At 36.9% G+C, this 17,767-nt stretch overlaps 2 protein-coding genes, 1 long non-coding RNA gene and 1 pseudogene across 5 annotated transcripts; all 4 read left to right on the top strand.

Moving 5' to 3' along the window:
• Positions 1-888: 888 nt before the first annotated feature.
• Positions 889-4,067, top strand: LOC110772555 (uncharacterized). Of its 2 annotated transcripts, none has more exons than XR_015833067.1 (4): positions 889-1,482; positions 1,614-1,737; positions 3,530-3,651; positions 3,767-4,067. It is a non-coding gene; the product is annotated as an uncharacterized LOC110772555 (long non-coding RNA). The 2 variants fall into 2 exon arrangements; XR_015833068.1 differs by having other exon boundaries at positions 3,573-3,651.
• Positions 4,068-4,121: 54 nt separating this feature from the next.
• LOC110766421 (flotillin-like protein 4 pseudogene) lies at positions 4,122-6,859 on the top strand (annotated as a pseudogene). Its single transcript, XR_015834051.1, has 3 exons — positions 4,122-4,143; positions 4,520-5,454; positions 5,798-6,859. The product of XR_015834051.1 is annotated as a flotillin-like protein 4 pseudogene (transcript).
• A 2,336-nt stretch (positions 6,860-9,195) lies between these two features.
• On the top strand, positions 9,196-12,821 carry LOC110766430 (flotillin-like protein 4). Its single transcript, XM_021969759.2, has 2 exons — positions 9,196-10,145; positions 11,993-12,821. Exons 1-2 carry the CDS (start codon positions 9,219-9,221, stop codon positions 12,494-12,496), a joined length of 1,431 nt encoding a protein of 476 aa, XP_021825451.2. The 5' UTR covers positions 9,196-9,218; the 3' UTR covers positions 12,497-12,821.
• A 2,903-nt stretch (positions 12,822-15,724) lies between these two features.
• LOC110766427 (flotillin-like protein 4) lies at positions 15,725-17,545 on the top strand. The gene is made up of 2 exons (XM_088252512.1): positions 15,725-16,665; positions 16,780-17,545. Exons 1-2 carry the CDS (start codon positions 15,739-15,741, stop codon positions 17,299-17,301), a joined length of 1,449 nt encoding a protein of 482 aa, XP_088108638.1. The 5' UTR covers positions 15,725-15,738; the 3' UTR covers positions 17,302-17,545.
• Positions 17,546-17,767: the final 222 nt, after the last annotated feature.

The raw sequence follows: 17,767 nt of genomic DNA on the forward strand, positions 1-17,767 counted from the left end.
CACGCTCGCACATTAAAGAAAGTTGACTTGTTGACTAGTTAATGGTTCTCAAGCCAATGGGAAACTTTACCCTACCATCACAGGAACAAAAGCAAAACGGGTGAACACCAATAAATACGTGATGGTACAATCTGTCCTTTGAGCTTCATGTCTATATTTTATAAATACAAATATAAAGACAAATTGCAGTGGGGGCAAGTGATCCCACATGGGCCTGATAACAAAGAGATTTGGGTGAAGAACTTGTCATAAAATGGAATGTTGAACAACTTGTAGCCATAAATAAATTTGTGGAGTGAAACTATCACACTTGAATGTCTTGGGGTGTCGCTCTATGTATGGACTATGGAGTGTGATAGTTCCATTCCACAAATTTATGTATGGCTACAAGTTGTTCAACATTCCATTTTTGACAAGTTCTTCACCCAAATCTCTGTCATCATGCCTATGTGGGGTCACTTATTTGTCTTTATATTTGTATTTATAAAATAACATAATTACTTATTATAACACAATGTTGTTAAAATATATATAATTGTTTATTTATTTATTTTTCATTGACAATATGAATCAAGGAGATTCACATAACATGTACTCAAATGACAAACATATAGTCTACTACAAACAACTATATTTAAACAATAAAAGATTTATTATGAACTATCCAAAGGAAACTTGAAATTGTTAAACAAGTATATTTAAACATAATACGGCAGTTAGTGTATCAATTATTATATATGAATTTTTTATATTCTTCATTACTAGTACTAACATTGCTTGTGTATTGGCTCCTCCTTGTTTATGTATAAATAAGTATCCTAAAAGCTTGACCTTAAAGTAGCAAGAAGAACCAAGTAAAAAAGAACAGCCATCACCATGTATGTACACTACTAGAAATATGGCTACTACTCACTGATGTAATAGATACAAATTCATAAAAGTGCCATGTGAATTATTTTGGAAACCAATTCTACCATAGTGCCTATTAAAAGTATTTGGAATAGACATTGGTGTGTAATGTAAAAAAATGATTTTCATTATTTTCTGTTAATATTTGGGACTTTTTATCAGTCCCAACTTGTCAAAGGAAGCTGCAGCCCATTCGGCTCCACTCACAAATAACCCAAAGAAGCTTGGCTGGCTCCCTTTATTATGATATTAGCGGCTTGGCTTGACCTCCTTTTCAAATACTTGGTTAAATCGCTCATTTCTCACTCTCTCTGCTTTTACAAACCCTAGAAGTACAAAATTTCCTCAAAATTAAAGATCTTCTCTTCTATGTTCTCTCTGTTCTCACCGAAATTTTGGAAAGGAGGAGTTCTTAGCATTCTGTGGAAGCACCAAATTCGCGAAAGCTTCCCCTTTCTCATCTCTCGACGAAGCTGTGAACCCGGAGGTTGATGTCGATGCTTGGATCCAAGCATTCTCTGCTCATCCTCAGATCGGACACTCGTCTTATTCTTCTCACTCCACCTCTGCTCAGTTTAGTTTCTTAACATTATCTTCTTATTTATTTCTTTATTTGTGAGTAATTCACAAATTTTTAATTTAAATATTGAATGAACAAATAAATACTCCTAATCATGTTCTTCCACACATCTCCATAACCTCAGGTGGAACGGCTTCCGAATCGGCAGTGAAGAAGGTCTACCTTCTCTACTTTGCTGAGACCAAGTCGATCGCTTAGAAAGTCACGACTCAATCTGATGACTTTGAGCTCTGTAGCCTCACATGGAGGTGAGCTGTCATTAGGCATTTGCCATGGAAAAATTTACTTTTCATTATAAATGCATAAGTTGTATTGTTTCTGCATTGCTCTTGTATTCAATTTTTGTAAATTTTGTTTCTTTTCGGAAATTTGATAATGGGTTTCCCAAAATATTCATATCCAATGCTCATGGCAATTGAGGACACCATGCAACCTTTCTGCCCTCGTTTAGTTCCCCATCAATGATTTTTAAGCAGTTCTCTGTGATCTATGCATTGCTCATATTGTCATCTCCTCATTCACGCCCGTCCTTCCCTTTTTTCCCATTATGATTTTTGATATCTGCATGTGTATTTATTCTAAAGCTGTATATTGCATCTCTCTAGTTGTAGAATTCATCTATAAGCAAATCCGATTTAAGTAGTTCATTTGTTTTCATTTATTTAAAACTTGAAAAAAAACTTCTTATCTGATTGTTGGTTGCTCATTGTTTTGAAGTTACATGTATCAAGGACTATACACAACACTTAGTTTTTTAATCTATTACATAAAGATTTTTTTTAGATGTCACATCCCAGGTGCTTGATTTAGGAAAAATTAAGGCTCATTTGATACTTAATTTCCCGCATAATGGATGTTGGTGCTTGTTAATATTTTTCATTGCCTTCTTGCTTCGTTCTGTTTGTTGATGGATGATATATCCAAAAGCAGGCAGCATTAAAGTATTCTAGCCATTTGTGTGATATATGCGAGATGAGTTCGAATCAAGGTAATGATTTATGACTCTTCTGATGCAATGCATTGAAATGTTAAGGAAAAGCCTAGGTAGTGTTTGAGGAAAAGTCTAAAAGAAAAATAATAATTGAAATGTTAAGGGTCAGAGAGGTAGTTTGCGAAAGCTGGATGTGATTTGAGTTAATGCCTGAACATTTTTTTTTTTTTTTTTTTTTTTTTTAGAGTTGGTTTCAGATGTATCTTAATCATTGTTCATTTATGAAAAATTGGGCATGGTTTGCTGACTCCCTTTTTCCTAAAAATTTCTGGTGGTGCATAGATCTTTTTGCTAAGGTTAGGTTAATGATCTAGTGGTGACAGATTTTCTGGTGTAGCTTGGAACAATTCAGACTTTTGGGTGAGCGATAGTTGTTTTTGTAAAGTTGGGTCAACACTAGTTGTAGTGTATGTTGTGGTTGGCTTATCTACTGGTTTTTATTTTGTTGAAGTGTATAGAAATCTTTCAGTGAAGGGGTACGCAGAAATGGTTGGATTCTTCTTATTACTTGCATATTTATTATATTGGTTTTTGAATTTCATTTTAGATATGTCCAAGTTTCTTTTAAACATAATTTCTTGAAAATCCAATCTAAGTTGTATGACATATTTGGTGAAATATCAAGCCAACTTAAATTTTAGATTTCTGCAACATATGAAACTATTATTAATAGTTTGAAACACTTTTTGAACTTGGAATTTAATAAAAAGAATTACACCAATTAGTTCCACATGTCTTCTTTTGAGCTGATGTTGTGTTGGATTTCCTGATTGCTTCTATTTTTGTATCAATTGTTTGGTTTTGAAGCATGTTGTAAATTTAAGTTCTATTATTTCTTGGTTTTGTTCAGCCTCAATGTTTATTTCAGAACTAGCATCAAGGTTTCAAAATTTTGTTTTCTGCTGTTTGTATGCTCTTTTAATTTCCTTGATCTTACACTGGAGTTTTGGGGTGTGACAATGGTTACTTATGAGTTAGTTAGATTTGGGTCTATCGTAGGTGGAAATGATTTATTAATTTTGATTTATGTGAGTACTTTTTCCTTTCAGGTTTGTTTGATATTGGGGGTCTTGTTTATTCATTGGTGAAAAGATGAGGGGAGCTGTGATGGTGGCCATTGCTGCTACAATTGGTAGCATTCTACAAGGATGGGATAATTCTACAATCACAGGTACTTGTCAGCTGCCAAATTATATATCAGTTTGTTCTAAAGTTTAAAGTTAGAGATGTTTGAACTAAAATTTCAAGCGGCCTCCATTTTCTACTGATATAAGCATTTTGGGCAGGCTGATTTTAGTAAACGAATTGAAGAAACATAGAAGATTTGGAGCTGGGGTGTCATGGGTTGATGTGCTTGGGATGGGATAGTAACTTAGCAAAGAGGGGTATGAAATGAAGAGAGGTACAGACCATGCGAGGAGCACTTGAGGAGCAAACGGTGCAAAATGAAGAATAGAGGAAGAAAAATGAGCAACCTGAAATGGAGATGCTGAGACTTGGTGAGGAGCAAATATACTGGACTATTTCATCCAAAATTCTTTTATTTATTTATTATTATTATAAATTATTAAATAGAAATCAATATTGAACGTGCACTAATTTCAAATTAGTGCACTTTTTAAAAAAAACTAATATTTGTGAATGGGGACTGATGGCTTTAACTGTATTATATAAATAATTTTATTAATGAGTTAATGATACATTGAGGACTGATACCCAACGTGAATAGTACAAGATGGCTCACTGATGTGATTGATGCGTCCCTATTTTAAAAGAAACCATTCCAATATCAGTAGACAAACTTGAAGCCATTCAACATGGCTTGGCTTAATTGAATGGCTTGTATCTTAAAAATGTATTTCTTTAAGGGAAAATAGGGAAGGACTGACTCACTAAATGGTGCCCTATAACCAATAGCAACCCCAAACTAGGACACTGATACAACAATGGTGGCTGCATAGTCTCTATTGCTAGTGGAGACAAATAATTGTCTCAAAAATCAACTTAGGGGACAAATCATAATCAGTAGGTAGTGTGAGTTTTTTTAGTAGTGGTAGTAGCAAGCCCTTCGGAGTATTTAGTGATCAGCGGGATCGGGATCACCGACATAAAGCTTGCGAAGAAGGCATGGATCTTCCCGGGCCAGTCCTACATCATCTTCGACATGTCCCCCGTCAACTACACTTTTGAAGTCCAAGCCATGAGCTCCGAGAAGCTCCCCTTCATGCTTCCCGCCGTCTTCACCATTGGCCCCCGCATCGACGACACCCCCAGCCTCCAGAAGTACGCGAAGCTCATTTCGCGTCACGACAAGCTCTCCAGCCACGTGAAGGAGCTCGTCCAGGGCATCATCGAGGGAGAGACGCGTGTCCTCGCTGCCTCGATGACCATGGAGGAGGTGTTTAAGGGGACAAAGGAGTTTAAGCAAGAGGTGTTTGAGAAGGTTCAGTTGGAATTGAATCAGTTCGGGCTTTTGATATATAACGCAAATGTCAAACAGTTGGTGGATGTTCCGGGACATGAGTATTTTAGTTACTTGGGGCAGAAGACACAGATGGAGGCGGCCAATCAGGCTAAAGTTGACGTGGCGGAGGCGAGGAAGAAAGGAGAGATAGGGTCCAAGGAGAGGGAGGGGCTGACGCTGCAGAACGCGGCGAAGATTGACGCTGAGACGAAGATCTATGCGACGAAGAGGGAAGGGGAGGGAAAGATGGCGGAGATAAAGGTGAAAGCAGAGGTGAAGGTGTATGAGAATGTGACGGAGGCTGAGGTGGCGGAGGCAAATGCTGAGCTGGCGAAGAAGAAGGCTGGGTGGGCAAAGGAGGCAGAGGTGGCGGAGGTGGAGGCCGCGAAGGCAGTGGCGTTGAGGGATGCGGAGCTGCAGACGCAGGTGGAGAGGATGAATGCCTTGACCAGGACGGAGAAGCTTAAGTCTGAGTTTTTGAGTAAGGCCAGCGTTGAGTATGAAACAAAGGTATGTACCTTGTTTTGCTTTAGTCTTTTTTGAAAACAAAAGAATATTGAATACACTTATAATACAAATTAAGTTGGTAAAATATTCTGATGATGTTTACTAATCATATATGATGTTCACATAATAAGGGAATGCAAATATTGAATGCTTATATCAACTTGTGAATGTGATTGGCTAGCTTTTAGTTGGTACTTTTCTTCTTAATACTGGAAGAGATTCCGAGTTCAAATCTCATTTCTTTATTGATAAAAAAAAATTATAATCAATGTGATTCATAATCACATGCATGTAGGAGTGTGATCAAAAGCTATTTTTGGTTAATGAATTATTGTTCATAAACAAGGTACAAGAGGCAAATTGGGACTTATACAACAAGCAAAAGGCCGCCGAAGCAACTCTTTACCAGAGGGAGAAAGAGGCTAAGGCACAGAAGGCAGTTGCAGAGGCAGAATTCTATGCTCGTCAACAAGTTGCAGATGGAGAATTTTATGCAAAGAAAAAAGAGGCTGAGGGTCTCATAGCCCTTGGACAAGCCCAAGGTGCATATCTACGCAGTCTTTTGGACGCAGTTGGAGGCAACTATGCAGCCATGAGGGACTTCATGATGATCAACAGCGGCATGTTTCAAGAAATTGCTAAAATTAATGCCGAAGCCGTACGTGGACTTCAACCCAAGATCAGCATTTGGACTAATGGGGGTGGAGAGGGCGGCGATGGCAGCAGCAATGGGGCCATGAAGGAGGTTGCTGGAGTTTACAAGATGTTGCCACCATTGTTCAAGACAGTTCATGAACAAACTGGAATGCTGCCACCGGCTTGGATGGGCACTTTGCCAAATTCTGGTTCTAACAATTGAATTCGAGAGTGTCACTATCTCAACTAGCCATTTTGTGTATATCGTGTCTTTTAGTAAATGTGAGACTAAAATAAGTATGGACAATATATCATTCTATCAAAGAGATGACACACAATGTGGTCAGTTGAGATGGTACCGCGTATAATATTGTATTCATATAATTATTAATTAACGTTGCTTTCATATGTTAGCCAAATTTGAATTACCATTGTAGTGCAGCCAAAATTGTACCAGCTAGGCTCGTGTCATCGCAAACTATATGCCAAAATTGCTAATTGGGATTGATCGAAAGAGCCAAATTTCTATGCTCGTCAACAAGTTGCAGATGGAGAATTTTATGCAAAGAAAAAAGAGGCTCAGGGTCTAATCATGGCCCTTGGACAAGCCCAAGGTGCATATCCACCATTCTTCATCTCTCTTTTCCAACATGTATTTTCTCTTTGATTCTCTTTAATTTTAAGTTGTTTTCGTTTTCTACTACTTGCATCCTCCTGGCAATTTCCGTGGTTTCTTGTTGGAAGAAACTGATGAAAGTCGAGAAGTCTTGCTAATATATGAAAAGGATCTCTATATGTGGATTGTAAATTCGTGATAATGAGGAGCTCTTACTTTTATTCATTAGTCTCTTGAGTACGTTATCAAGCAGCTCCGGAAAATGAAGTGCATTTGCTAGTGATTTGTGAAAGGTACATATTTGAAGCTTTTGAGCTGCAAGTGGTAGCTAAGCACGAAGCTCCTTTTTTTTTTTTTGGCTTCCTTCATATAAAAGCAATAATGAAGAGGGAAGAATAAAAAAGCGAATGGGTAAGCCCATGCCCCTGTCATTTTTCTTCACTTAAAAATTTACGAGTATTTTTAGGTTGAGAGACAAAACTACATCGGCCAGCTTTCCTAGGCCGTACATATCATGCGGTATCAAATCCCAATTGTTGGCCGTATATAAATGAAGAAATAATTCATCATACTATGCCAAATTTGCTAATTGGATTGATTGATCGGTACAGCCAGATTTGTATGGCTTACTTGTGATATAAGAAACCCACCAATCAACCCTCGTTGACATTTCAGGCAAACATTAATATATATAATATATTAGTAAATTGAGCTTAGACCCATAAAATTCATTTGTAATCACCTACAACCCTTTCTTTTATTTTTCTATTTAAAATACCCAATTTTTTCAAGTAAAACCGGCTAACTAGGATCCAAATAAGCAAGTTACCTAATCTAGCTTAAAATCTGATTTATTCTATTTTTCGGATTCCAAAACTACCCGTATTTACAAGTTAACGTGTTATGTGGAGGTGTAACTAATGACACACGTTGAATTTGGAAAGATCTTCAAATGGTTGTAATGGATGTATGAATTAATTTAGAAACTTATTTGAAATTAAATATTCAACTCAACATTAACATATTAGTAACGTTTTGGTTTATTTTATGACCAAAAAAAAAAACGTTTTGGTTTTCATAAGTTTTTGTTGTTGTTTTCCTTTTATGAATTATACAACTAGTAATCTATTTTATTATAGTTTTATGAATAATAGTGTACATTCTAATTATGTTGAAAAATATTTTGATAATCTATTTATTGTTTGTTTTATGAAAAACATTTTTTTTAAATGAACCTATTTTTTCTCTAAATAATGTACCTATTTTTTTTCTCTAAATTATGCACCCTTTTTTCTCTGAATAAAGTACCTATTATTTGTTTTATGAAAAATAATTTTTTTAAATGAACCTATTTTCTCTCTCCAAATAATGTACTTATTTTTTTTCCTCTAATAATATACCTAGTAAAACAATGTACGTATTTTTTTAAATGAACCTATTTTTCCTCTCCAAATAATGTACCTATACACATTTATAGGTATATTGTAAAATAATTTACCTATGGGTAAATAATGTACCTATATTTTCTATAAATGATTGTGTACCTATTTTTAATTTATGAAAAATGTACGGAAATTTCAATTACAAAGTAACTGACTTAGTTTTTTTTTTTTTTTTTTTGGTATATATAAAAATTTTGGTAAATAATATGCCTATTTTTTATTTAAATAATATATTTATATTTTATACGTATATATATACAGTGATTCTCTTATCCGGATGTCTGCACGTTATTATCGTGTGGATCCTATTGTAAACAGGTAGGAAAACAGAGAGGGGTAGTACAAAATACACGGTGTCCGCACGATAATAACGTCCGGATGTCCGCATAAGAGAATTTATATATATATATATATATATATATATATATATTATTTATTTATTTATAGGTACATTATTGGATATGTAATTTACATATATTTTTTTTCAATTTGCAATTTTAGGGGGCGGTATGTGAGAGGGAATGACAACCAAAAGAAATGGGGTGATTGATATGCTATTAAAAGGGAGTGTTAATTACAATTATGACAGTTAATGAAATGCTTGAAATAAATTATAAATAAAATATGAAGTTTGGTGGTAACGATGTAAAAATATAAAAATACTATGACCTATTATATCCTACTAGTCATTTAAATTTGAAATTGAGTTTTACACATAGATTTATAGAGTGATGGGTATATATCTAGGAAATAAAAAATGTAGGAATCTATATTGGACAAATATATAATATTTCCTTTTATAACAAAAAACAATTGAATGGGAGTATCACAAGCTTGCGTGTATCTCTCGAAAACAAGGAACAAGGGCAAGTACCATGCAATTTCCATCGTTATTTTTGTCATTGACAATATCAAGCATATTTGTATAACATGTACGTAAGGGCCAAACAATCATGTTTCGTGGCGGACATTATGCCACTCTCAGTGTGTGTATGTATATATACATACATACATACATACATGTAAACTGGTCTTCAATATATCAGAAAACAAGTACCAAACAAGAAGCAAGCATGTATAGAATAGCAAGCCCTTCAGAATATCTGGTGATCACCGGGGCCGGGATCGACGACATAAAGCTCGCAAAGAAGGGATGGATCCTCCCTGGACAATCTTACATCATCTTCGACATGTCCCCCGTCAACTATACCTTCGAAGTCCAAGCCATGAGCATCGAGAAGCTCCCCTTCATGCTCCCCGCCGTCTTCACTATCGGCCCCCGCATCGACGACATGCCCAGCCTCCACAAGTACGCCAAGCTCATTTCTCTCCACGACAAGCTCTCCAGCCACGTGAAGGAGCTCGTCCAGGGCATCATCGAGGGCGAGACGCGTGTCCTCTCTGCCTCAATGACCATGGAGGAGGTGTTTAAAGGGACCAAAGAGTTTAAGCAAGAGGTGTTTGAGAAGGTTCAGTTGGAATTGAATCAGTTCGGGCTTTTGATATATAACGCAAACGTCAAACAGTTGGTGGATGTTCCTGGACATGAGTATTTTAGTTACTTGGGGCAGAAGACACAGATGGAGGCGGCCAATCAGGCTAAAGTTGATGTGGCGGAGGCGAGGAAGAAAGGAAAGATAGGGTCCAAGGAGAGGGAGGGGTTGACGCTGCAGAATGCCGCGAAGATTGATGCAGAAACAAAAATATATGCCACGAAGAGGGCCGGGGAGGGGATGATGGCGGAGATAAAGGTGAAAGCAGAGGTGAAGGTGTATGAGAATGTGAGGGAGGCTGAGGTGGCCAAGGCGAATGCTGAGCTGGCAAAGAAGAAGGCCGGGTGGGGGAAGGAGGCGCATGTGGCGGAGGTAGAGGCCATGAAGGCGGTGGCGTTGAGGGATGCGGAGCTGCAGACGGAGGTGGAGAGGATGAATGCCTTGACTAGGACGGAGAAGCTTAAGGCTGAGTTTTTGAGTAAGGCCAGCGTTGAGTATGAGACAAAGGTATGTACGTGACTATAACGTGGGTAGCTTGTTCTTTTTGTGTTTTGTTTTGTTTGTAAAAAAAGATGTTACTCATGATGTTTACTAATCATATTATGTGGTATCTGACCAATTAGCTCTTAGTTTGGAGAAATTTTTGTATGTTTGAGGTACACTATGTGTTTGGTGTACCATCTAATACACATACGACAAGTAGATATACGGACATGTTTTATTTTTATGTCCTATATGTATGTTATAAAATATTTCCACATGTTTCATGTGTATTGGATGGTGTACCTGTAAAAATTACTTCTTAATTTATACTTTTCTTTCAAAAGTGCTAGTAGATTCTATATTTAAATATATAGTAAATTTGACTCTTCCCCTTCAAATTAATATTTTCTAATCTACAACCCATCGTTTTATTTTTCTATAAATAGAACCCAATTTTATAAAAAAAAACCCGATGACTAGGATCCAACTCATCAAGTTTCCGAATCAAGTTTAATGTGCTAAATGTTATATTTTTAAAATTCCTATAATACCCTTGATTACATTTTTAATGTGATTTGTTTAAGAAATTAGCTGCAATTCAATGCCTATTAATTGTGCTTCAGTTTTGTATAGATTCCAAGGATTTAATGGGTCAGTTTTTTCCTTATTTAAAAAAAAGTAATTAAAGCTTGGTGTAATTACTGCCGTATGGTTTGAATATACTCGTTGTTCCTATAAAAAAAACTAAGAATATACTCGTTTTTAAAAAAAAATTTGACCACTTGATCATTTCGTATTTTAATTTTCAAATTGATAGCTTATTTATTTCCTTTTATTTATACAAATTTCCAAATTTAATAATTGTTATGGTTTGAAATTAATTTGTTCAAAGGGAAATAACATGTTGCTCTCTATTTGACCCCTATGTGTTTAGGTACATGAATTTACCTACATTTTTTCTTAGCAACCTATGCCTCTACATTTACCTATACGCATTTATAGGTATATTGTAAAATAATTTACCTATGAGTAAATAATGTACCTATATTTTCTATAGGTAAATATGGGTAAATAATGTACCTATTGGATAAAATATTAATTACAATTATGGCAGTTAATGAAATGCTTAAAATAAATTATAAATAAAATATGAAGTCTTGTGGCAACAATGTAAAATCATAGGAATACTATGACCTCTTATATCCTACTAGTCATTTAAGTTTGAAATTGGGTTTTACACATAGATTTATAAAGTGATGGGTATATGTCTAGGAAATAGAAAATGTAGGTACCTATATTGAACAAGCCCTTAAATATATCATCATTTTCTTATGGAAAATGGTAGATTTACCACATTTTTATACCACATTCTGTATCACCTCTCTAATAGAGGTGGGCCCCATTGTATTGGTGGACTCCACCTCTATTTGAGAGGTGGTACACAGTGGTATAAAAATGTGGTAAGCCTAACATTACCCTTTTTTTATTGATAAAAAAAACTTTCATCAGTGTGAATCATAATCATTATCTATACTAACGACAATATTGTATAGCATATCCATGATTATAATCTTTGTATATTCTTTAGTATATACTCTTGAATATTTTAGTATGTATATATAAAATCTTTGTTCTCTCAATCTAGGTATACTTAAGTTTTACTAAAAAAAATATGATCAATATATATGATGCTCTGGTACATATTATAAGTTAGAAAACAAGCTTTATATTTTGTTTGGGAGGTTCCCAAAACATGAAATTTTAGATGAGTTGCTTTCTAGCTCGTTCTTGTATAAAGGTTAAGGATAATTGTTTATCAAGGCAGTTCATGATATCAATGCTTTATCTAACACTAGTGTTCATAAACAAAGGTACAAGAAGCAAATTGGGAGTTATACAACAAACAAAAGGCCGCGGAAGCAATTCTTTACCTAAGGGAGAAAGAGGCTGAGGCACAGAAGGCAATTGCAGAGGCAGAATTGTATGCTTGTCAACAAGTTGCAGATGGAGAATTTTATGCCAAGAAAAAAGAGGCTGAGGGCCTCATGGCTCTTGGACAAGCCCAAGGTGCCTATCTACGCAATCTTTGGGACGCAGCTGGAGGCAACTATGCAGCCATGAGGGATTTCATGATGATCAACGGCAGCATATTTCAAGAAATTGCTAAGATTAATGCCGATGCCGTGTGTGGACTTCAACCCAAAATCAGCATTTGGACTAATGGAGGCGGAGAGGGCGGCAGAAATGGGGCCATGAAGGACGTTGCTGGAGTTTACAAGATGTTGCCACCATTGTTCAAGACAGTTCATGAACAAACTGGAATGCTGCCACCGGCATGTATGGGCACTTTGCCAAATTCTGGTTCTAACAACTAGTACTCTCAATTGAGTTCGAGAGTGTCACTATTTGAACTAGCCATTTTGTGTATCATGTCTTTAAGTACATGTGAGACTAACAGAAGTGTGAACAATGTCTTTCTATTAAAGAGATGACACAATATGGTCAGTTGAGATGGTACAGCGGATTGTGAGATTATTATATTATCATAATTAATGTTGCCTTTGTATGGGTATATATGTATAGCCAAATTTAAATTGCCATTGTAGTGCAGCCAAAATTGTACCAGACCAGCTAGGCTGGTGTCATGCTGCTCTTCACATTTGAGGATTTGGTTGGCATAATGTGGAATCTAATTGGAGTCATGTCAATAAGAGACAGCAGTGACCTCAACATGTTGAATTCTTGCCAATTTTTGTACCTTAAAACTGTATATGAGCGGGATAAGTAGTAAATATTTCTTTTTAGTTGGTACATATTTGTCACGCCCCGGACCCGGGGGTAGGCGGAAACCCCGCGCCCGGTGTGTGAGAAAAAAAATAAAAATAAAAATAAAAATAAATAAAAAGGAAGCCGAAACAGAAAATAAACTTTTCTTATAAAAATAGCTCCCAAAAATCTTACAACTTTACAATAAATAAATAAAGCTCTATCACTCTCATCTAATTTAGCTTGAACTGGTTTAGTCCTTGTCTTGCCCACTAATTCATCTGAAAAATTAAACATGGTGAGGGATGAGCAACCACCGCTCAGTAGGGACATGAGACCTTACCACAGGAAATTGATATAAATAAATTAAGTGACATGCAATCACACAACAAAATATCATATTAATAATATTAATGCATGAATGAATGCTCTTCATCTAATCCCGTTAATTCATATAACTGGACAAGCAGACCTGCACGTCCCATACCATGCTTATACCACTTGGTCCCGAATGCCCATTTATATGAACTAACACCCATTTCAACCGTCCCATAATTTCCCCTTTTGTTAGTCATCTTGTCTAACTCCCTTTCGCCAGTCCCGAATCACCCAATAAAAACCATGTGCACTGTGGGATCCCTGAGACCTGGTACCTGCCAAGAGTTAGACTCAACTACACAAAAGATCTTTCCCATTACCCTCTTTTCCATACTTTCTTTATCAACCCAAGAATTCTAGCCATCACCGATAACATGATATAATTATGCATTTCAAATAATAATAGCATGCATAATATAGTGCTCACGAAATTTAATTAGATCAATCCCCGTAAAGGCACCCCAAGAAATCCCTACCTCGATTCCAAGGCATTGCTCCAAGTTAAGAAAATACAAGCTACGTTCTATATCTCCCGCAAGAAATTCATCACCTCTCTCTCTCTCTCTCTCTCTCTCTCTCTCTCTCTCTCTCTCTCTCTCTCTCTCTCTCTCTCTCTCTCTCTCTCTCTCTCTCTCTCTCTCTCTCTCTCTCTCTCTCTCTCTCTCTCTCTCTCTGTTCATTTTCTATGCACAAAGTGTCCTATATATATATATAGGAATATGTCGGCAGTGACTTCCTTCTTATTGGATGGTATTTGGCGGTTTACTAAGACTTACCGTCCAAGTTAACAATTAATAGATAAGAACATACTAAGACTTACCATTCAAGTTATATTCTAGCTATGTTTACTAAGCATTGTTTTTCTTTGACACGTACAACACTACCATGACTAAGCATATCAATATATATATACAGTGTAGGTTATTTATGTAATACACACACACACACATATATATATATATATATATATATATATATATATATATATATATATATATATAAAATAGAATAAGATATTTATCTTAATAGAATAATATATGTAATAAAATAAGATATAAATATTTATTTCTTCAAATTATTAATATATATACTTTTAAAAATACGGTCTTCACAATATTTATGTGCACGTTTCAGGTTATTTGAGTTTGTGAAATGACTGCTTGAGGGCCTGTTTGGGAACCTTTTTGTTTTCCATTTTTTGAATTTTTTAAATTTATTTTTTTATTTAGTTTTTGCTTTTTTCAGGTTAGAGATAGAGAGGAGATATATGAATAAAGGTACAGATGAAGGAGGAAGGGTTGGTGTGAGGGAGGTGGAATCAATTGTGCATGCATCAAATGCTGTACTTCAAATGAAAACTATTAAAACTAAGTGCCCGTTTGATAACTTTCAATTTTAGTTTTTAGTTTTTAATTTTTGTGCTAGAGTATAGAGAAAAAGGAGGGAGAATGGAAGTGAGAATGAGAATGGAGATGAGATTGAGGGAAGATGAGAGCGGAGGATGGGAGGGAGAAGTAACAAAAGTGAAAAGCAAAACCAAAAATTGAAATCTATTTAAAATTGTTTTCACTTTTGTTACTCCTCCTTCCCATCCTCCCCTCTCATCCTCTCTCTCAATCTCATCCTCACTCCTATTCTCACCCTCATTTTCCTCATATTCTAGCACAAAAAATACGAAAACTAAAAACTAAAATTGAAATGGTTATCAAACGGCCCTAAACATATGTTCTAGCTTTTGTTTCATTCATACTCCTTTTCTCCCCCATCTCTCTTTTCTTCCGTGCATTTTCTCTCTAATTCTAAAAGAAAAAAACATGCTACTTCAAAAGACGAAAAATGTTGGCAAACCTTTATACCTTCCTGCTGGCAATTTCCGTCTTCTTGGAAGAAACTGATGTGAATGTCAACAAGTCTTGCTAGCTAATATGAAAAGGATTGAGTGCAAGCAATCTGTCCTTGTGAACTTCATGTCTATATTTTCTAGAAAATATTTACAACTAGTTTGAGTTGGGAGACAAAACTGTTGCCCAGCTTTCCTAGGCCGTATATATATATATGAAATATTTCATCGGAAACAATGCCAAATTTGCTAATTGCAATTGATCGAAAGAGTCCGATTTGCAGTCTCAGATTTGTCTGGACACCCGAATTAATGTACATAATTAACAAGTCGTATGATACTCAAACGCATTTCAAGCCGACAAAGAAAGAAAAAACTATAATATCCCCTTCGATAGCGGATAACAAGGAACAAGGGAAAGCAACACGCACCATGCAATTTCCATCGAAGAGCAATCCAATTTTCTCATTGACAATATCAAGAGATTTGTGAAACATGTACGAAAGGGCCAAAGAGAAAGTTTGTTCCAAACAATTATGTTGCGTGGAGGACACGCCACTAAGTGTATATAGTTATAAACTGGTTTTCAATATCACAAAACAATTAGGGGGAACAAAAAGAAAGCAAGCAAACATGTATAAAGTAGCAAGCCCATCAGAATATCTGGTGATCACCGGCGTCGGGATTGAGGACATAAGGCTTGCAAAGAAGGGATGGATCCTCCCCGGACAATCCTACATCATCTTCGACATGTCTCCCGTCAATTACACCTTCGAAGTCCAAGCCATGAGCTCCGAGAAGCTCCCCTTCATGCTCCCCGCCGTCTTCACTATCGGCCCCCGCATCGACGACATGCCCAGCCTCCACAAGTACGCCAAGCTCATCTCACGCCACGACAAGCTCTCTACCCACGTCAAAGAGCTTGTCCAGGGTATCATAGAGGGGGAGACGCGTGTCCTCGCTGCCTCAATGACCATGGAGGAGGTGTTTAAGGGGACCAAAGAGTTTAAGCAAGAGGTGTTTGGGAAGGTTCAGTTGGAACTCAATCAATTTGGGCTTTTGATATATAACGCAAATGTCAAACAGTTGGTGGATGTCCCGGGGCATGAGTATTTTAGTTACTTGGGGCAGAAGACACAGATGGAGGCGGCCAACCAGGCTAAAGTTGACGTGGCGGAGGCGAGGAAGAAGGGGGAGATAGGGTCCAAGGAGAGGGAGGGGTTAACGCTGCAGAATGCCGCTAAGATTGATGCAGAAACAAAAATATATGCCACGAGGAGGGTCGGGGAGGGGAGGATGGCGGAGATAAAGGTGAAAGCGGAGGTGAAGGTGTATGAGAACGTGAGGGAGGCTGAGGTGGCGGAGGCAAATGCTGAGCTGGCGAAGAAGAAGGCTGGGTGGGCGATGGAGGCGCAGGTGGCGGAGGTGGAGGCCGCAAAGGCGGTGGCGTTGAGGGATGCGGAGCTGCAGAAGGAGGTGGAGAGGATGAATGCCTTGACTATCACGGAGAAGCTTAAAGCTGAGTTCTTGAGTAAGGCCAGTGTTGAGTATGAAACAAAGGTATAATTTGTTTTGTTTGTTTTTCTTTTCTTTTTAGGAAAAAGTATTGAATAATTATAATAAAAATAAATTAATATTGATATCATCTAACATGATCAGTGTTAATAAACAAAGGTACAAGAGGCAAATTGGGAGTTATACATCAAACAAAAAGCCGCGGAAGCTATTCTTTACCAAAGGGAGAAGGAGGCCGAGGCACAGAAGGCAATTGCTGAGGCAGAATTATATGCTCGTCAACAAGTTGCAGATGGAGAATTTTATGCAAAGAAAAAAGAGGCTGAGGGTCTGATGGCCCTTGGACAAGCCCAAGGTGCATATCTACGCACTCTTCTGGACGCCGTTGGCGGCAACTATGCAGCCATGAGGGACTTCATGATGATCAAAAGCGGCATGTTTCAAGAAATTGCTAAGATCAATGCTGAGGCCGTGCGTGGACTTCAACCCAAAATCAGCATTTGGAATAATGGAGGCGGAGAGAGCGGCGATGGCGGCCATGGGGCTATGAAGGAGGTGGCTGAGGTTTACAAGATGTTGCCACCATTGTTCAAGACAGTTCATGAACAAACTGGAATGCTACCACCGGCTTGGATGGGCACTTTGTCCGATTCTCATTCAACCAACTCGGCTCTTAATTGAGTTTGAGACAATTCTAGACACCAAACGTGGCCTTGCCTAAAACTTTGTTCTATGTACTTAGTTCTACTTTGACATGTATGAGTTTAGGGGCAAAACTGTTAGCCATAATGGAAGTTTTTGGGAACGAATTTACCTGCTGTCTGTGGAGTTGTGGAACAAAACTGTTGTTGGCTGTATAATAAGAAATTTATAATCAAGAAACAAAACATGCCTGTGTTGATTAAAAAATAATAATAATAAAATAACATGCCTGTGTTGGCCGTGCATAATAAAATTATAAGACCAAATCCCAATTGTTGGCTGTATGCAAATGAATTAATAAGAACTTACTCGCAAACATATGGCCATGTCCTGTACATGTACAATGTTACATTATATAGGAATGAACAAATCAAATGTCGTTGACAATTTCAAGCCGAAAAGAGAAAGGGGAAATAATCCCTTGAATTACTGAATCCAAAAACTC

This window comes from Prunus avium, chromosome 1 (genome assembly GCF_965620075.1).
Source record: "Prunus avium chromosome 1, drPruAviu1.hap1.1, whole genome shotgun sequence".
Classification (NCBI taxonomy): domain Eukaryota; kingdom Viridiplantae; phylum Streptophyta; class Magnoliopsida; order Rosales; family Rosaceae; genus Prunus; species Prunus avium.